The sequence below is a fragment of the Henckelia pumila genome, unplaced genomic scaffold (genome assembly GCF_033568475.1).
Source record: "Henckelia pumila isolate YLH828 unplaced genomic scaffold, ASM3356847v2 CTG_461:::fragment_3, whole genome shotgun sequence".
Classification (NCBI taxonomy): Eukaryota; Viridiplantae; Streptophyta; class Magnoliopsida; order Lamiales; family Gesneriaceae; genus Henckelia; species Henckelia pumila.
The window spans coordinates 3,483,548-3,505,194 of record NW_027331831.1 but is presented as its reverse complement, the minus strand read 5'-3'; the positions used below and the strand labels follow the sequence as shown (position 1 = coordinate 3,505,194).

Sequence of the window (21,647 nt, the reverse complement as noted above, 5' to 3'; positions counted from 1 at the left end):
AAGAAAAAGAAAAGCAACTCAAAGTCAAATGAGTGGTACTGAAATTAACAAAGAAATATCCATCAAGAATGCAAGTCATACAATTTCAAACGTAAACACTATATATATTGCTTTGATGTGGTCCTTTGGAATAATACTATACCACATTTTCACGGCGTCATTTTTACACATTCATAAATTGTAACACAAAATATTCTCACTCATTTCATGTTTATTTTTTTATGTGGGAGACTCATTTTACCCACTTAACCATCCACTTAACAAGCTCAATTACTTGTCCAAATTTTCATTTAGAAGAAAGCCCACAATAAGTCTAAAGTCCAACATAAATTAAATTAAAGGAGGTCGTATTCCAACAAATAATAATAACAATAATAATAATAATAAAGTATTTGTTGTGAAAAAGTAAAAATTTACGGTAAAAAGTAAAAACTCAAAAACTCAAAATTCTACACTTTATAAAATTTTTCTCTCTTCACAATTGTGTTTTTCTACACAAATGGAGAGACCTATTTATAGATCTCAATTGGAGATTAGTCAAAAATTAATACATCATTAATTACATCATCACACACTAATTTTCAATATTTTACAACTCAATTTTCAACTTTCAACCTTCAACATTCAACAATAAATAATAATATATATTTATATATATTTTCAACACTCCCCCTTGTGATGATGATCATGATAGAATGACTATCTCCATTACGTGTTGTATACTGCCTCGTTAAAAACCTTACTAGGAAAAACCCATTGGGACAAAAACCATAGTAAGGAAAAAAGAGTGCAGCCACGTAAACTCCACCTGATGTCAACATGAATGATTCTTCACATATTTCGTAGATTGCGCATCCCAATATTATAAATGTGTTTTCTGAATATCGCCGTGGGAAGTGCCTTTGTGAAGAGATCGGATGAGTTCTCACTTGATTGAATGTAACAGATATCAATATCTTTATTCTTCTCCAGCTCTTGAGTGTATGCAAAGAATTTAGGAGGAATATGTTTAGTTCTGTCACTTTTGATGTATCCTTCTTTCATTTGGGCAACACATGCGGCATTATCTTCATACAGTGTGATTGGATTCTTGTCCACTGATAATCCGCAAGAAGTTTGGATATGCCGAGTCATTGATTTAAGCCAGACACATTCACGGCTTGCTTCATGTAGTGCAATAATCTCGGCATGATTTGATGAAGTTGTAACAAGTGTTTGTTTCTGTGATCGCCAAGAGATTGCAGTGCCTCCACGAGTAAATACATATCCGGTTTGGGAACGTGCCTTATGTGGATCAGATAAGTATCCAGCATCAGCATAACCAATTATTCTCTGATTTGTATCTTTTGGATACAAAAGTCCCAAATCCGTCGTTCCTCGTAAATAACGGAATATATGTTTAATTCCGTTCCAGTGCCTCTTCGTTGGACATGAACTGAATCTTGCCAATAAATTTACTGCAAAAGATATGTCTGGTCTAGTGCAATTTGCAAGATACATAAGGGCACCAATGGCACTTAGATATGGTACTTCAGGACCAAGAACAATTTCATCATCTTCACATGGACGAAATGGATCCTTTTCTATATTCAATGATCTGACAACCATTGGAGTACTTAAAGGATTTGATTGATCCATATTGAAACGTTTAAGGACCTTCTCTGTATAATTAGACTGGTGAACAAAAATTCCACATTCTTTTTGTTCAATTTGTAAACCAAGACAATACTTGGTTTTTCCAAGGTCTTTCATTTCAAATTCTTCCTTCAAGTATAACATCACTTCTTGAATTTCTTTATTCGTTCCAATGATGTTTAAATCATCAACATATACAGCAATAATCACGCATCCCGATGTTGTTTTCTTGATGAAAACACAAGGGCATATTGGATCATTTACATATCCCTTTTTCATCAAGTGTTCACTTAGCCGATTATACCACATTCGGCCGGATTGCTTTAACCCATACAATGATCTTTGTAATTTCACAGAATAAAATTCTCTGGGTTCTGAACTTTGTGCTTCTAGCATCTTAAATCCTTCAGGGATTTTCATGTATATATCACTATCAAGTGATCCGTATAAATAAGCTGTAACAACATCCATTAGACGCATGTCCAAGTTTTCAGACACTGCTAAACTGATCAAATACCGAAACGTAATTGCATCCATAACAGGAGAATATGTTTCTTCATAATCAATTCCAGGTCTTTGAGAAAAACCTTGTGCAACAAGTCGAGCTTTATATCTCACTATTTCATTTTTCTCATTTTTCTTTCGAATAAAAATCCATTTGTACCCAACAGGTTTAACACCTTTAGGTGTAAGGACTATAGGTCCAAAAACACTACGTTTATTTAGCGAATTTAATTCAACCTGGATGGCATCTTTCCATTTTGACCAATCCTTTCGAGTTTTGCATTCACCAAAAGATTTTGGTTCATTATCTTCATTTACGATGTCACATGCCACATTGTACGAAAATATCTCATCAATATCTTGTACATTCTTTCGGTTCCATATTTTTCCAGTATTAATATAATTGATAGAGATTTCATGATTCTCGTCAGTTTGTGGTTCTGACAAAATATTTTCATCATCGTGTGTTTCTTCTGGAACACCATTTTCTATTTTCTGATCATCATTTTTCTCTATGTATTTTCTTTTCCGAGGATTTTTATCCTTTGAACCGATTGGCCTTCCACGCTTCAGGCGTTTTATGACATCATGAATGTATTCATTTTGTTTCTTTGGAATTTCAACTCGAGCAGGGGCATTTACAGCAGGTATATATGATTTTGTTACCCCTTTTGTGTCTGCAAATGCATCTGGCATTTGATTTGCTATTCTTTGCAAATGCACAATTTGCTGTACATCTTTATCACATTGTTTAGTTCTAAGATCCAAATGTAATAATGATGGTACATACCATGTGATTTCTTTTTCGATGTGTTTCTTTTCTCCCCCTAACATTGGGAAGTTATTTTCATCAAAATGACAATCAGCAAACCGTGCTGTAAACACATCGCCTGTCTGAGCCTCAAGATATCTAATGATTGATGGACTATCATAGCCGATATAAATACCATTCTTTCTTTGAGGTCTCATTTTTGTTCTTTGAGGTGGTGCAATAGGCACATACACCATACATCCAAAAATTCTCAAATGAGAAATATCTGGTTCTTTGCCAAATACAAGCTGCAATGGGGAGTGTTTATGATATGCACTTGGCCTGATGCGAATCAATGCAGTAGCATGTAAAATTGCATGTCCCCATATAGAAATAGGGAGTTTCGTTCTCATAATCATTGGTCTAGCAATCAACTGCAGACGTTTAATCAATGATTCAGCTAATCCATTTTGTGTATGAACATGAGCTACAGGATGTTCAACAGTAATTCCCATCGACATACAATAGTCGTTAAAAGTCTGGGAAGTAAATTCTCCAGCATTATCAAGTCTTATTTTCTTGATCGTATATTCGGGAAATTGATTCCGCAATTTTATTATTTGAGCCATCAATTTTGCAAATGCCACATTTCGAGTGGACAATAAACATACATGTGACCATCTGCTAGAGGCATCGATCAATACCATAAAGTATCGAAATGGTCCACATGGTGGATGAATTGGCCCACAAATATCACCTTGAATACGTTCAAGAAATATGGGTGATTCCTTTTGGATTTTAGCTGGTGATGGTCTTATAATAAGTTTCCCCAGAGAACATGCTTTACACTGAAACTTATTATTCTGAAAGATCTTCTGGTCTTTCAGTGGATGACCACTTGTATTTTCTATAATCCTTCGCATCATTATTGAACCAGGATGTCCCAATCGATCATGCCAATTTGTTAGTATTGAAGAATTTCCAATAACCATATTTGATTCGATTGGACTTATATGTGTATAATGCAATCCAGTAGGGAGCATTGATAATTTCTCAACTACATATTTCTTTCCTGATTTATATGTAGTAAGACACATATATTTCTCATTTCCTTCGGTTATTGTTTCCGTATCATAACCATGAGAATATATATCATTAAAACTCAACAAATTTCTTTGTGATCGTGGTGAATATAAAGCACTATTTATAAAAAATTTTGTACCATTAGGTAACAAAAATTGTGCTTTGCCACATCCTTCAATCAAGTCTACAGGACATGATATTGTATTCACCATTGTTTTTGTTGGTTTTAATTCCAAGAAATATTTTTCATTTCTGAGGATAGTGTGCGTTGTACCACTATCTGGTATGCAAACTTCCAGTGCATTATTTCCATCTTTGATCATAGCATTTTCCATAATGATCTTCAAAAACAATATGCAATAAAATCAATTAAGAAAGATACATGCAAATTATAATATGTTACAATTTAATTGCAGAATAAAACAATACATGCAAAATATAATATGTTTTACAATATAAAAATTACATTGTTACATTCTTTTCCCACCAGTACATTTAATCAATATCTTCGAAATCATTCAAAAAGTAGGCAGCATCTAAATTCATTGAACCACTTGCATGGTCAATGTTTTCAGTAAAATTGGTCTCTTTTTCTTTCCCCTTTATTGAATCTTTATAGAGCTTACACAGATGCTCAGGGGCTCGACAAGTTCTTGATCAATGTCCTGGAGTGCCACATCTATAACAAACACTCTCAGTTCTTTTTGGATGATTTTCATTTTCACCCGTATTATCATGCTGCCTCTTTTGTGGGTGGTTCGTGACGTTCCTTTGAGATGAGTTATTGAAATAACTATCTCTTTTATTTTCAAATCCACGGCCTCGACCACGACCGCGATCATTTCTACGCCCACGTCCACGCCCACGTCCTCGTCCACGACCTCGACCAAAATCTTGTCTATATCTTTGATTTTGGTTTTCATTTTTACTTACGACATTTGCTTCAGGAAATGCCGTTGAACCAGTAGGTCTGGACTGATGATTTCTCATGAGTAATTCATTATTCTTTTCCGCCACGAGTAAACATGCGATGAGTTCTGAGTATCTTGAAAATCCACGCACTCTATATTGCTGTTGTAAAGTTATATTTGATGCGTGGAATGTGGAAAATGTCTTTTCAAGCATTTCCATCTCAGTAATATTATGCCCACAAAATTTCAGCTGTGAGACAATTCGATACATCGCAGAATTATAATCACTCACCTTTTTAAAATCTTGGAATCTTAAAGTATTCCATTCATCTCGTGCGGTCGGAAGTATAACTTCTCGTATATGCTCAAAACGTTCTTTTAACCCTTTCCACAAAATCATTGGGTCTTTTTCGGTCAAATATTCACATTTCAACCCCTCATCAAGATGTCTGCGTAAAAATATCATCGCTTTTGCTTTATCTTGTGAGGATGATATGTTATTTTCTTTGATAGTTTCGTTAAGACCCAATGACTCGAGATGCATTTCTACATCGAGGGTCCATGGCATATAATTCTTTCCGGTTATATCAAGTGCAATGAATTCGAGTTTCGCCAAGTTCGACATGGTGGTACTAGAAAATAACAATGCATTTTATTAGTTAATTTCCATAAATATGACAATACAAAATAATGAAAGAACGTAAATTACAAGTGCGTATACAAATAGAGAAAAAATATGTGTTGGAAAATCGCTGGTGAGTAAAAGACTCGTGAGCATGATGATCATAGTCGTTATGAAAAATATCCTTATAAATGTCATCATCTCCATCTTCGAAAAAACCGAGGATAAAATATTTTGAGAGAAAGAATGAATTTGGTGTGATTGAAAATGAGTTTGAGTGAACATATTTATAGGGCAAAAACTAGCCGTTTTGTTACCGTTTGTGACCGTTGGGGGTAAAGAAAAAATTGAGTATGTTGAATAAAAATTCGTGATAATCATGTAATGCATATAATGATAATCATAATTAAATAATTATGTATATCATATCACATTATTATAAGGTCAGTGTCGTAGACAGCCTTTTATATAATGTTGTGAAATTATACCAATATAGTTAGTATAAAGTCAGGTATAGTATATCATATCACATTATTATAAGATCGGTGTCGTAGACAGCCTTTTATATAATGTTGTGAAATTATACCAATATAGTTAGTATAAAGTCAGGTATAGTATATCATATCACATTATTATAAGATCGGTGTCGTAGACAACCTTTTATATAATAACATGAAATTATATATTAATATAGTTAATATATATACATAATAAATATATATCACGTTATTGTTTAAAAACCTTAGAGGCTTTTATACTTGTCGTATCCCTTACCGGGAGTGTGGGATGTCGTCTTAACATCCTCCCAGGATTTATAACAAGTTTTGAAAAAAACTTATTTTTTTCATAACATGATATTATATATTAATATATACACAATAAAAATATATAAACAGTAAAATAAAAATTCTTACTTGTTGAATATTTTTAACTTCTTCTTGTATTTTGGAGCGTCGGAAAATATAGAGAACCTTCGAGCGATCGTGCTGATAACGTGTTGTGAAAAAGTAAAAATTTACGGTAAAAAGTAAAAACTCAAAAACTCAAAATTCTACACTTTATAAAATTTTTTTCTCTTCACAATTGTGTTTTTCTACACAAATGGAGAGACCTATTTATAGATCTCAATTGGAGATTAGTCAAAAATTAATACATCATTAATTACATCATCACACACTAATTTTCAATATTTTACAACTCAATTTTCAACTTTCAACCTTCAACATTCAACAATAAATAATAATATATATTTATATATATTTTCAACAGTATTTACATAAAAGATTTTTGAAGAAAAATATCATAAATTTTGTTCATCCAAGCTAGATGTGGCCATTTAGGGCTTGTAATTTATGGGTCCTAGATAATGGCATTGGCCATCATTGACTTATATATAAATGTCTTCTGATTAAAAAATTCCAAAGCCTCGAGTCAGGTGGTGGTCCTGGTGGAGACCCAGAATGGGTGGCAGGGACCCTTTATTTATTATGCTTTTTTGTTTATATATTAATTCGTAGAAAATTTAGAATTTCATCTCTCTAATTTTTTTTTTTTTTAAAGAAAATATTAGTTTGCGCTCTTTGCAAATCTTCTGACTCCAGTCTCCACCTCTACTAGAGTCCACTCTCATTCATGGAACCTATCCTCTTGCTTTATATTACTTTTTGTTTTCATTTCATTTCATTTCCTATCCTATCTTTATTTTTTTGGTGGTCGGCACAGAAGAAATAAAAAACATTTTCTCATATGTGTGTGTGTGCATATATATGTATATATAATTATATATGTATCTATGTATGTGTATAGTTGTGTACAATTGGAGTTTATCATTGAAAGAGATGGAGCTAGAAAATTCAATTAAAGGAGAACAAAATGATTTTTTATTGAATAAGAGGTTGTGTGGGTAAATCATTTAAAAAAATAACTATTATTATAAATTTAGAGACGAACGTAATACAAAACAGACAAAGTCGTTTAGGGAAAACGGTTCAACGTCCCTTAACTCCGTCTACAATTGAAAGTTACAAGCACCCTGACTTGCTAGTTGTTATATATACCTGCAAGCTTCCAAAGGAGTGAAAATGAGTTGACACAAATTAAAGAAAAAGGTACTCAATGAATGATGAACTTTGAGCCGAAAATGTCCAACTTGGTGGCTTTGTATTTTTGTGAGCACTTCCAGAATGACGTTATGTTACATGACTGTCCAATTCCCCCTCTTTGATTAAACGAGCATCATAGGTCGCATAAATTAGAAATTTACATAATAATCATCGTTACAATATTTACTTGAGTGTTTTAAGGAGGCCGATCGAATTTGATAAAATACATTCAATAAATTAATGCCAGCAATCAAATGAAGGCATAGAAATAATTTTCCTAGCATCCTGATTCACTAATCTAAAGACAATCACGAACAAGATGAGAAATTCTTACAATTTTCAACTATTAAGCTTAAACTGTACGGGTCTGGCTTCGAATTGTTAAGTACTTCAATGATCAGAAGAGCATCGGATTCAAGTATGATGTGTGAACATTCAAAGATTTTAAGTCAATTAAGGAATTATCTGATACTCAAAGTTTCAGCAATAGTGGAGTCAAACCGTCCCAACAAGGTACCATGAGTCGTGTTTATCACTACACCATTTGAATTACGGATAATGCAACCATAGCCACTATGAGGAGAGCTCTCGAGCACAGCAGCATCGGCATTACACTTCAAGACATTATCTGGAAGCTTATTCCAAATTCGAAACCCAAGCTGAGGAGTGAAAAAAGAATGACTGACAATAAGATTTCTCATTCTTATTTTGCTAAAAAAATTGATGTGTTCAAAAATTTCGCATCAAATAAATTACTTCGAACTGATAATCAACGAACCAATTTTTTCAATAAACCGATCTGAATGATCCCAAATATTCATGTGTATCAAAGAAAACATGTGAGATGGCTCGCTCGGAGGCGAAGCCAGTCCGACGCTCAAGTCAGTATAGAATTCAATAGAAAGCATATATAAGTAAGTGTATAAAAAAGCGTGTAAAAAAGTATGAAATAATTGTAGAAAAAGTCGTGGACAACATATCGTAATAAGGGTTTGAGACCCCTTATTTATAGGAAGAGAGTCTCGGTCCATATAGAATTTTTAATGTATCAGACAACTAGATTCATGCATATCCATACGAGTGAAATGAGTATGAACTTTGAAGTGGTTGAATTTATATTTTAGAGCATATAAGACAAATCTGGTTGTTTGCAATTACCTTTGAGCGTTCGTAATGGAGTGAGGTTACTGAAATCGAGCCGATTTGTTGAAGATTTGAATAGTACATTAGGTAATTTTTTTAAAAATTAAATACACACAATTTTCAAGTTATTAAAAAATATGGTCTCAAAACTTGTGTGAAATAAAACTTTTGTTGATCATTGTTGGGTCAAGTGTCGTTTCTTAGTCACAGATAAGTAAAAGGTTTAAGACATAAATTTTTTTTTAAAAAAAAATCGATCCCTTTAGAGTTTTTATTTTAAAAATATTACATAACTTATTCGTTTAAAAAAAATTTAGAAAATTTATTTTAAAATTTTGTGTTTTTTTTCATGCTTTTAACAAGCTTAACACTATCGATCAATTTCATGCTTTTGTTCTAAACGAATATTTTCTCTCGAGTTTCATACTTATTGGCTTTTTTTCGCGTTTTTAAGAACATCACTACTATTATAAATTTGAATAAAATTGTAGCATCATGTGATTCATTTGACATCTCATTCCAACTTCCAATAAACCTAGTACAGTACATCGTTTTACATTTTTATAAACGAGGCACGTTAATGAAATTTGAAATGATTTTTTTAGTGCTGATTTTGTACCCAAAAAATAAACAATTTAGACGAATTGACATTAGCAAACCATTTATGAAGTTATATATGTATTGCTCACGTGCAAGATTATGATAATTATTGGATCCAGTTCCGGAATCGATGGTTGACTTTTGAATCTTTAACCACATTTGGATCAATTAAAATAATATTGGATCAATTAAAATAATATATAAATGGATTAAGGTTGTGTTGATCCACATATTTTGTAAACGGGATAATGTTATATATACATAGAGGGTTGCACACTTATGTTAAATTAGAAAATTATCCCAAAACTTTCTAAAAATTATTTATTTTCAAACTTCAATTGTTTGTCTTGCTAAAAAATACTTCAATGACTTTTTTTTTTTCAAGATTCAAATTGAGTGTCTTAATTATACGATATAAATTTTTTTTTCGAATATTAATTTTTTTTTAATGATTGCATACGACGGTATATATTATTTAATTTTAATTTTTCAAAATTTGATGATAAATATTGTGATCTTTCAGTGATTACACATAATAGTATATATTATTTTAAAAAAATTGAATCCTACTCTTTTCAAATAGCTCAACTTGATTGGTCAAGTATAAAATAAAATTCTAAAGAAAATATTAAAGTAAAATCATACAATTGTATGCCATCACTAAGATATTACAATATTTCTCATAAAATTTGAAAAATTAAAATTAAAATTTACTGTTTTCAAATAACTCAATTTGATTGGCCAAATACAAAAAACATGTTCGAGAAAAAATATTAAACTAAAATCATAAATATTATTCAAAAACTGAAATATCTATGATATAGTTAAGACACAAGATTGAATATTGTAAAACTAGACAATAAGTAATAGAAAATATTTTAAAAAATTCATAAAAGTATTTTTTTAGCAAAAATAAACAATAATAGTTTGAAAAAAAAATAATTTTTAGAAAGTTTGAAATAATTTTTTAATTTAAAATTAACTTGTAACTTTTTATATAATATTTTACTAGCGATAACGTACACGCTTTGCGTATGTAACGTGATACATAAATATAATGTGTTGTATGTATATAATATAACATTTAGTTTTTTAAGGTGTTTGATTTTAATATGATATCTATTTTTTCTAATTTGACACTTTTATGGGATTTTTTTATATAATTTGAAATTAAACATACCAAGAAACCAATTATAATATTCTTCCTTAATATTTGTAATATAAGTATAGATGTACACATAACATTATCCCCTTAAACTATCCTTGTAAAACCTTTTTTGAGTGTTGACCCACGTTCTGCGGCCCAATAACACAGCCCGTACAATCCACGAAGACAAGTCACGCCCTTTCCAAAAAGTGTCGGTTCCTTTTTGTTATTTGTCATTTTCTTTTGTGAAAAAACGTACAATATTACAATAATGTTGTGGTCAATAAATCATTATAAAGATATCATAGTCTTATATCCATGAGACCAGTTCATCCAACATGTAAAAGAAAAAAAATTGACATAAAATAAAGATATATACCCGTACGGATACATAATCGAATTACCATTACACAATTCACAAAATTACCTGTGAAATTGTCTCACAAGAATTTTTATGTTAGTATTATTATTTAAACCCAACTTGAATGGATTAGGTTCAGGTCGAATACCGTTCCATCTACCCGAACTAATTATCATCCCTGAATATGTAAAGTTGTTAACTGCGGTAAAATTCGATTCCTTTCAAAAGTTATTAATTGAAAGGAAAATGTGTGGTCCAATCAGGGAACATAGAAAAGAAGCGACACCGACATATGTGATTTGACAAATAGAAAAATAAAATTTGGTTAAAAATTAATAATATCAAACATTATCCATGAATTTCAGTTCCCATTTTTGTTTGAACAATTTTGATTACTCTCCATTTTTCATAATTCATAAATTTAATCAACTCTAATCATAATTTTTGTCAACGCTTCTTAAGAAGAGTAAATGAACATTTAATTTTTTTATATAATAATAATAATAATAATAAGAGTAAGATAGTGTTTGAGAAAACTTCTAAAAAATACTTTTAATCTTTTTATTCACAAAATTTCACAAAATTTTAAAATTTTATAAAATAAAAATTTAAAAGTATTTCGTAAAAGCTGCTCAACCGTACCTAAATGAGCTTGGATCATTTACCTCGTGCAATTGGTTGTGCGTGCAGTGCAGAGGCTAATTGTCACCTGGCCCAATGGTTGAAGTGAATAGATAATTGGACTTCCAAAAAAGTCCAAACATAATGGACCAATAAGCCCAAGTTTTTCGGTCATTAAACCCAACCCCAAGTCCCCAATAGCCAAAAAAAATCGGTATTCCTTTCGCCCAAAAAAAGAGCAGTAATCAAAAGGACGGAAAAATGATCAAAGAGTTTTTTCACCAGACCGCGCCGTCGGGAAAATTAGCATTTTGGTCCTGTATGTTGGCTTCTTTTTGGTTTTGGTTCTGTATGTTGGCTTGTCTTGAAAAAGATCCTGTAACTCGATTTGTTTTTTGGATTTAGTCCTATATAGTGGGTTATTTTGGTTTTGGTCCTGTAAGTTGGTTTGTTTTTTGGTTTTCGTCCTATATGTTATCATGTTTTGAAATTTAGAAGTTGATCTCTAATTATTTTTATAATAAATATTTTTTATTCTTTCATGTTTTATCTGCTTATTGGTTTGAGATAATTACAACTGACTAATAAAAAAATATTTTTTTACGCTTAAACTTTTTTTAATCTAAATAATTTAATAAAATCTAAAATATGTTAATTTAATGTATTAAATGTAACATACTTTTGTTCTTTTAAAAAGTAACAAACAAACATTCATTTATATCGTTCTCAACTGTAACTTCGATTTTTTTATTTATTTGGCACTAAGTGTTCGCCCACTAAGCACATATTAATGATCATATAAATAAGTTCCAACCTAAATTAACAAAATTAGCTAAAAAACTAAAAATATATTTAAAACATACTTTCGTTCATTTAAAAAGTAACACTATAATATATTTTTTTATCGTTTTCAACTATGGTTGACTTTTTTTGTTTCGCTTTTCTCGAAAGCAGAGCTTTTTAGGTATGTTTCACTTTTATCATGCTTAATCGCCGTTTAAGCGTGCTTTTTAGAACACTGCAAATAAGTAAAATTTTGCTGCTCCATCCAGTTTCGGCGACGGAGGAAAAAAAAAAAAAGTTATTGTACCTTTTAGAACATAATTACTATTTTAAAAAATAATTAGAAGGTCAACATCTAAATTTTAAACCTAATTTATTTAATTATAAAATCATAAAAAAATATTTATTATAAAAGCTTAATCGGTGAAGTTGGAAAGTCAACTTTTAAATTCTAAATTTAATTTATTATTTTAAAATAAAAAAACATAGGCGCTTATTCTAACTTAACTGAGCTTAATTTGGTCAAAACCGTATCTTTTCCACGACCAAAATAAAAAAATAAGTCAACTAATAGGACTAAATCCAAAAAAAATCCAAATTCCTGTACTTTTTTTCAAAACATAACTTTATATAGGGCCAAAATCAAAAATTAATTCAACTTATAGGACCAAAACCAAAACAATCAACATGTAGGACTAAATCCAAAATAAAAACAAAGTTACAGAATATTTTCCAAAACAAGCCAATATACAGGACCAAAACCAAAATGAAACCAACATACAGGACTAAAATGCTAATTTTTCCCCGCGCCTTCAGAGTAAAATTTTAATAGGCAGCACAATCCTTTAATATTTTAGAGAGCTATACATTTAACCCTTGTCACATCGATTTTGTTAAACATGTGTTGTTTTTACACTAAAATAATCATTTTTTTAATAATATTAAGATTTTGATAGAAAATAACCTTATATTATTGTAATAATTTTAATATATATTCAAATACATCACCTACATCATAATACACAGTTTTTTTCACAACTACAAATGATGTATTTGAGTAAATATGAAAAATACTACAATAATAGAAGGATATTTTCATACTATATGCATAATATTGCACTATAGGCCTAATATTGTCAAAAAAATGGTTTTAGGCACCGCAACAACATGTGTTATGCCTATTAAAATCTTGCATGTAATAAATGTGTATTTTCAATATTTCAAATGGGGGTTTGGTGCAATAAACTCAATGATCAAATAAAAAATAAATAAAAAAAAGATGAAAGAACAAAGATTCACATTATATAACGGAGGTTCATATCTTTATGAACTTTTTGGATTTAACATTAGGTTGATTAGGGTAGATGCTATGCTACACCGGATGATCTATACCCGGTACAACATCTGTCATTCATTGGGCATGAGGCTCACGGTAGATGCTACGCTACACCGGATGATCTACACCCGGTCCAGCGTCTGCCATTCATTGGGCATGAGGCGGGCTCCATACCTAATGAAGTGGGCCCGGGTGCCCAATCAAGGGCAGATGCAGCACCGGGTGATCTTCACCCGGTGTAGCATAGCCCGGGCCGTGGATTAGCATCAACTCCACATGTTGCTCCAACACTCCAACTTTCGCCTTAAGTATAATTATTTAAATTCTACAAATTTAATAATTATAGAGTATTAAATCCAAAAATATGTATAAGACGATCTCACAAATAAATTTTACGCAATCGATATCTTGGTTGACTCGACTTATAAAAAATATTATATTTTATATAAAAAAATATTATGTTTCATAGTAACTATGAGCTAAATCGAATTATTAATTATTTTACATATATCTACGATACCATCACACGAGAGACTATTTATTCATTTCTAGATCACTGAATTGACAAATTTTTTTATAAAAATTATAGACGTAAAAGGACGTTAACGTGGGGTTATACATGAACAAATATTTGGAGCATATATATACGGTGATATACATGGAGAGGCATTGCAGCACGAGCGGTGTCGTTTCATATAATTTCTAGAGCGCCATAAACCCCAAATGCTCAAAGTATTAACAAGAACATCGCTCTTCACTCCTTTCCGCCTCTTCAGTCCTCCAACTTTATTCCGCCTCCCCGTGTCTCTGATGTCCACCGCCGCCGTGAAACGAGTGGGTACCCACAATGGAAGCTTCCACTGTGACGAAGCCCTCGGCTGCTTCATGATTCGCCTCACCAACAAGTTTTCAGAAGCTCACATCGTCCGTACGCGTGATTCTCAGGTCAAATTATCTCATCCCACCCCGAACTATGAAATAACTAATGTTTTGAAGTATTTTATCATCTTCCCTCCGCACTTCTATTGTTATTTTCAAGTAATTAGATACGTAGGTAACGTGTTTGTTTAAACGCCTGAACTACTGCAGGTACTTGATACGCTTGATGCCGTGCTTGATGTTGGTGGAGTATATGATCCCGCAAAGGACCGTTATGATCATCATCAGAAGGGTTTTGATGAAGTTTTTGGACATGGATTTAATACCAAGCTTAGTAGTGCTGGTCTTGTTTACAAGGTAAATATGCATTATAGAACCCTCGAGCTCAATTTTTGTCATCTAGTCGATCGGATTAGTTACAAAGTTGGTAAGGTATTGTTTGTAGTCGTTTTATTTTACTTCATAGTGAGATATGAGGTACAACTAACTAAATTATTTTAGAACGAAGACAGATTGTTCTAATCTTTCACAAGAGTACTTCAAATTTTGGAAGTCTACATGTGAAACAGCTTCTTCTATGTTTTTGGTTTTTAAGGGTAATCTTGGTTGTGAACTTTCATATGTAGCATTTTGGGAAGGAGATCATTGCCAAGGAGCTTAAAGTTGATGAAGATCATCCTGACGTGCAACGATTGTTTCTCGTAGTTTATAAAAGCTTCATGGAGGTAGTTAACCTTTTGTATTTATAAACCTTTTTTATTATTATCATTTTGCTCTACGCTTGGGAGTCTGGGATTGATATAAATGTGTTGGTCACATAAGATCCAGCCTTTTATTGTTGCATGGTTGACTTGTGAATTCTTGATCTCTATAGAAGATCTAAATTATTATGCTCTCTTACTTTTTAATGATTTCCCAGCATGTATTATAAGTAAGTCAAAGTTTCTTGCGAAAATTGTTCCATGGGTTCATTTGGTTTGACCTCATCCATATTTTGCCTTTTTCAAGTAATTGGCTATCCAAATTGTTCTCCTGTTCACGATGAGGCTTCCAGGTTTGAAGAGAAAAGCATAACATTATCCCTTCTTTCCTCCATTCTCGCTTCTGCGATGGCCTCCTGGATGAATGGAAAGGTCTCTGATCCTTGCAATAAGCCTCAGATTTCATCCTCATCCACTGTCAAGCTCTTGTGGAAATCAAAAGACATCACCAACTTCATAGAATTGTGTCATCTCATCCCAAAGCTCTATAAAGATAATTCTAAGTCACAGTTATGGTACCTCGATGAGGATTTCGAATCTCGGACTTGATATCGTTGTAGGAGTATAGTTGGAATAGAACTTTTTCCCTTTCATTTCCTTAGAGACTTGCTATTTTTTCAACAGATGTTTTCCTAATGAGAGGCTAAAATACAGGAGTTAACTAAAGAAAGGATCTCCTAACTCAAGAAATAGAATATCTTCTAAGATAATGCACTAGTCTAATGTCAAGAAACGACAATATATTCCAAACATAATTAACTAATTCTCCAACTTCAAGAATTGAAATATCAAAGGTACTTGAACAGAAATTTCTTTTTATATGTGATTGGGCTGCTATGATTGAAAAAGGACCTAGCGCTCAATCTTGGCATATATTACTGGAGATTATATTTCTCTAGGTCTTTTTTTTCCTTTTCAACAAAGAATCATTTTTTTTAGTACGAGAAACTATCCAATAGGAATAGATGGTGTTATTGCATTAAGCACAATACCTCCACGATTTCAAAATGTTTTTTCTGGCTTTGCCTTGCTTTTTTTATGGTCTCTTTGTATAATTTTGAGGTATTCATAGCAGAGTTATAACCATTCATGTATGTTTTTTTCTAATGTCGACAGGCAATTGATGCCATTGACAATGGAATCAATCAGTATGATACAGACCAGACTCCAAGGTACGTAAATGGTACGCACTTGTCTTCACGGGTTGGAAAATTAAATTTGGACTGGATTGATCCTGATCAATCAGCTGAGAAGGAAAATGCAGCCTTTGATCGTGCAATGACTCTAGCTGGGAGTGAGTTTTTGGACGTAAGGTTTCCTCAAGTTAATTTGGATGGTGCTGTTATTTGTCGCTTTTCGAACTAATTCCTCGTAAATTTGATGCTAGAGAAATTATTGATTTTTTTTATATTGGTGAATTTTATACCTGAAATTGATTCACTAATGTTCTGGCTGAACCTGAAATTTATCATCAGTTTAAAGTGGCTTATGAACTTATGGTTTCAAGTTTAACTGTTTAAGCTTATTCTAAGAAGTTATTTTTTATAATCAGAGCATCCGCAGTCATGCACGATCATGGCTACCTGCTCGGTCAATTGTGATGGAATGTCTAACAGCGAGGCATGATGTTGATCCTAGCGGAGAAATTATGATCCTGGATAGATTCTGTCCAGTAAGTGCTTTTTGGTCAAATCTTGGACAACGTAAATATTTTATCATTTGTAGTTTTGTCATGAACAGCAACATATTCAACTTCATACTCGGTTTAGCCTATCCCTATCCTTCATAAATGATTTTTTGTTGATTGTTGTATGTTCATGTTTGTACAACTTACAGGGGTTAATATTCAGAATGTCTAGAGAGACTTATAAAACGTGTCTTGAAATATAAGTGGACATTTTCCTAGTTGTCTCTTAAAATATATGAAATGGAGAAAATTTATCTGAGAAACCTGGTTCTGAAATTTGTACAGGACTTTCTCTATGTTATTACAGTTTCTTCTTGTCTCAAAACCTTTTTTTTTTTTATCACATAATACATTGTAATTTGTGCATGCATTTTTGTTCTTTACTCTAACTAATTTATCCATCATAGAACTCTTGTTTGTGGTTTTTTGGCTATCTTATATTAAAAAAAAACATTTGGGTCTATCTACTATAACCTTGGAATCTTATCTTTCATGCATCAGCTCTAGAAAAAGCATCTTTGCTAAGGATTTGTGTGATGCTGTTATGAAATTATGACAGCCGCGTTTCAAAAAAATTATTTACAATATCAGATTCTCTTTTGATTGAGCTTGCATAATCTCCTTTGCTATTACTGAATTCAACTTGAACTTCACCTCTCTTTAATTATCTTGAACAGTGGAAGCTTCACCTTTTTGAGCTCGAGGAAGAGGAGAAGATCAACCCATCTCTTAAATATGTGCTTTATCTGGTAGTTCTTAAATCTGGCTTTTAAGTTTAAAGCCACAATCCGTGATTAATATACTCTCATCCAGTTCTTAAAACTTGTGTCATTTTTTCCACATTTTCTTTCGGAAATTGAGCTGTTATATAGTTCCAATAATTTGCATCGATATATCCACTTATTGTAAGGTTAACCAAGATTATTTCACTATAAAATGTTTTAGGATGACCGTAGCAAACATTGGCGAGTTCAGGCAGTGGCAATAGCTCCCGATAGATTTGAGAGTCGGAAGGCACTTCCTGTTCAGTGGCGTGGTTTGAGAGACGACGAACTCTCTAGAGAAACCGGGATTCCCGATTGCGTGTTTGTACATATGAGCGGGTTTATAGGTGGAAATCAAACTTATGAAGGTGCACTTGCTATGGCGAGAGCTGCTTTGAAGCTTTAACCTTTGGAATCAACAATCTAGTCACTTGACTCACTTGCTCTGAGAATTGGATTACAAACTGCTCTGTTTGGTTTTATTCTTGTAACATTCCTTGAATTTAATACTAAATTTCATTGAGGCTGGATAATTGCAAGGAGATCCGAAATGCATTTATGGGGCATTCATCAAATGTTTTTTTATGCACGATCCCTTTCTTTATTTCGTAGTTTAATTCCCATGCTGCTTATACAGATGTTGGTTAAATAAGTGGACTTTTGAAAATCTGATAAAATATTGCCCATATTTTTCATTTGTATATTTGATTGATATTAGAAATGGCTTAACGAGCAAAATAATCCACGAGTCTAAATCTGAGCAAATGTGTTTCGGTAATGCTAAAATCCAAAGTAAGTGCCATTATATTATTTCGATTCTACACCTTTTTCTCTAATATTTTATTTGCAAGTTAATTCAAGAATTTTAAATGAAGCGTGATTTGCACTCATAACTCTCGTGTTCTATTGCGGCACGCAATTACACCACCATGGAATCCCAAATTTCAAAGGTTTCTTGATACTTCTTCTCCCATCAAATCACAAACTCAACAATATACCAATAACCCGACCCACGAAAACTCCGTCGTTTTGCCATATTGCTAAACCCTCTGCAATTAATTCACCCCAGTCTTTTCGCGAGTGACACGGTGATCAGGTGATTCTGCGCACTAAAATTTTCTTCCATAACCGCAAAAGGGACTTGTAGATTCTTGAATTTTCCACCTACTTTCTGGTAATGGGTCAGTAATTCTGATGGGTTTTGTTTATTTCTTGTTTGGCCTTTTGCTGTTGGAAGCCTGCTTCATCTATATTATTTTCACGCTTACAATATGATTTCAGAAGTGAATTCTTTAGTGTGACTATTTTGTGGGTTTTATTCATTTTTCAGTGTCTTCTTTCTCCTTTCTTGTTCTTATCCTTTGTTTTCTAATTTTCGAAAACAGATAATAACTGGTGGGATAAAAGAAGATAGCATAAATTGACTTTCTCTGGAGTCGAAATCGGAATTAGGTGAAGTCTTTATCCCGTCCGTGTTTTGAAATGACTTTGGCATTACCAAGAAAGGATCTTTGAGGTCTTTCTAAAATTACAGGATCTTGATTTGAAGCAGCTGTTACGGTTGTGGTGTGAATTTCGGGAATCAAATGGCTGAGATTATTGGTCCGAGGTTGTACAGTTGCTGCAATTGTAGAAATCATGTTGCCCTTCATGATGATGTAATCTCTAAAGCATTTCAGGTGAAATTTCAGCTAGTTTTCCTTTGGTTTTTTCGTTACTGAATTTCTTTGAACTTGCTGGACGTGTTCTTTTGGCTTTTGGACTTGGAGTGAACTCATTTCATATAAATCTTTCCGGAAATTCAATAGGGATTCTTTATTAGATGATGATAAACTTCACAATTCATTTTGTCACTTTTCTTGCGGTAATTCTATTTTAGTAGCGGCGGTTGAGCCAAGAATAAAGAGGAGCAGAGGTAAGATAGATCATAGATTTTGGGATTTGAAGTTGCATTTCAAGAAATCACTTCTATTTTAGATTCTGATAGCAAGAAAAGAAAATTCAGTTAGATGTTGGTCCTTACATGTATTGATGGTACTCATGACAGGGAAAAAATGGTCGAGCATTTCTGTTCTCCCACGCTATGAACATTTCTCTGGGGCCTAAAGAAGATAGGCGGCTGCTGACTGGCCTTCATACAGTAGCGGACGTCTTTTGCTCCGACTGTCATGAGGAATTGGGGTGGAAATACGAGAAGGCTTATGAGGAAACTCAAAAGTACAAGGAAGGAAAAATCATTCTAGAAAAGTCGAAAATCGTTAAAGAGAACTGGTAGTTTGTGGTAAAGTTCTTGATGTCTCCATATAAAGTGTACAGCCTGATTGTCTTGTTGCCCGTCAAAAAGATCTTCTCATATTGAAATTGCGCCCCATTCATTGTTGCTTCTGCATATGTTCCATGTTTGTTGCATAAAAAGCATGTTTAAAGTTTGGGATTTTGTGAATGTCTTTATGATTGATGTATGTACATATATGTTAACATCACAAGATGATTCTTTCAATGGCTTCTATCTTTGATTCTGGTTAATGTCACAATTGCTAGCTCATCTATGTGTTATTGAAATAACTATTATTCTTGCATCTCAATATATAAGCGTCCTCATGTTTCTTTGATTCTGTAAGAGTTTAGCCATTCTTGGACATTGGCTGATTATGTGTTCCATTCTAGTTTATGACAGACATTTACACAACAAAACATGAATTAGAAATTTTGTCACTGCTAAATTATATCTTTAAAGTTATGATCCATGAGGAAATATTGAGAACTTTATTGCTACTAAGTAGCATAATAATAACTAATTAAACAGCAGGTGCTCTTGAATTATTTTCTGTGCTACCTGCAAAGAGAGCTTCAATTCAACTTCGATGCAGTACATTCTGTAGATAGTTATGATAAAATGACTTATAAACTTGATTAGTTCTCACACTCACAAGGTCAAAGAAATTGGCTGAAATTTTTTCGTTGAGGTGTTTGTTCCTATTTCAGCTTCCGACATGCATCACCCTCAGAGGGAATCCTGGACAGAATTTTTTTCATGTGAGGTTAAGTGTAGTGTTTGAGTCGGTTATGAACGATGGATCTGTAGCGAGGATAACACACTCTAGCATCTTATTATTAACCCCTTAGGATCATAACCCCTATTTCTGAAAATATCCATAAAAAAATAGAGAATTTGCGCTTGAATGCTATTGTTTTTTGCACTCCTACCTAATACTGATAACTATAATTATAACCCATTTTGAGTTGTCAATGTTATGTTTAAATGGGCGAATTTATCCTTGAAGAAGTTTTAAAGTTATCGAGGCAGATGTATAATATTCAAGCAATTACTCAATTATCATATTTTTATATACATAATATTTAATATTTATCCTTTTGCCTTTTATCCTCTAAATAGTTGAAACAAAAATTCAAGCAAACATTTATGTAACGAACAATCTTTTTAAATTATAATTATTTTTTGAAAATAATCGAGTCCTGATATTTTATTAGATATTTTTTCCATTGTATTGATAAAAGTCATAAAACTATAAAACAGTTTGTTATCAGAAAATAAAATTATGAGAATGTAAAGATATAAACCAATAATTCATCTACTCTACCAAACCTATTTGCCCTTATTTTTTTAAAACAATTGGGACAGGAAGATATTTCTCAACTTAAAGAAAAATAAATCTATTGTCATTTGTCAATTGACAATAAAGGAAGAGAGTTCTCTGGTCCCAAAATTGTATTTGCTGATTGTTGTCGGCAATGCTGTTCGATTTTGACCGGCATTTTATACAAAATGTTCATATCAATCTCTTTTTATAAATTATATCGAAAATAAACTCTCCGTTTAGCATAAACTAATCATTTTTGTTCTCGGATATCATGCAATTTGCGTGCATAATTAAGTCTTTTGTCGTGTTTAATTGAACTATTTATTTATTGATTAATAATTTAAATAAATTAATG

General features: G+C 32.3%; 2 protein-coding genes across 8 annotated transcripts; both read left to right on the top strand.

The window, feature by feature from the left end:
- The first annotated feature begins 14,290 nt into the window (after window positions 1–14,290).
- On the top strand, window positions 14,291–18,278 carry LOC140871830 (uncharacterized). 2 transcript variants are annotated; one of them, XM_073274567.1, is made up of 7 exons: window positions 14,291–14,544; window positions 14,689–14,835; window positions 15,105–15,203; window positions 16,356–16,547; window positions 16,792–16,911; window positions 17,604–17,675; window positions 17,872–18,277. In XM_073274567.1, the coding sequence occupies exons 1-7, from the start codon at window positions 14,323–14,325 to the stop codon at window positions 18,094–18,096; spliced, it is 1,077 nt and encodes a 358-aa protein (XP_073130668.1). In that variant the 5' UTR covers window positions 14,291–14,322; the 3' UTR covers window positions 18,097–18,277. The 2 variants fall into 2 exon arrangements, with proteins under 2 accessions (XP_073130668.1, XP_073130669.1); XM_073274568.1 differs by lacking the exon at window positions 17,604–17,675 and having other exon boundaries at window positions 17,872–18,278.
- A 277-nt stretch (window positions 18,279–18,555) lies between these two features.
- On the top strand, window positions 18,556–20,269 carry LOC140872114 (protein yippee-like At4g27745). 6 transcript variants are annotated; one of them, XM_073274870.1, is made up of 4 exons: window positions 18,556–18,786; window positions 19,076–19,142; window positions 19,243–19,369; window positions 19,738–20,269. In XM_073274870.1, the coding sequence occupies exons 3-4, from the start codon at window positions 19,277–19,279 to the stop codon at window positions 19,963–19,965; spliced, it is 321 nt and encodes a 106-aa protein (XP_073130971.1). In that variant the 5' UTR covers window positions 18,556–18,786; window positions 19,076–19,142; window positions 19,243–19,276; the 3' UTR covers window positions 19,966–20,269. The 6 variants fall into 6 exon arrangements, with proteins under 6 accessions (XP_073130971.1, XP_073130970.1, XP_073130972.1 ...); XM_073274869.1 differs by having other exon boundaries at window positions 18,556–18,864; XM_073274871.1 differs by having other exon boundaries at window positions 18,556–18,871.
- The last annotated feature ends 1,378 nt before the right edge of the window (window positions 20,270–21,647 follow it).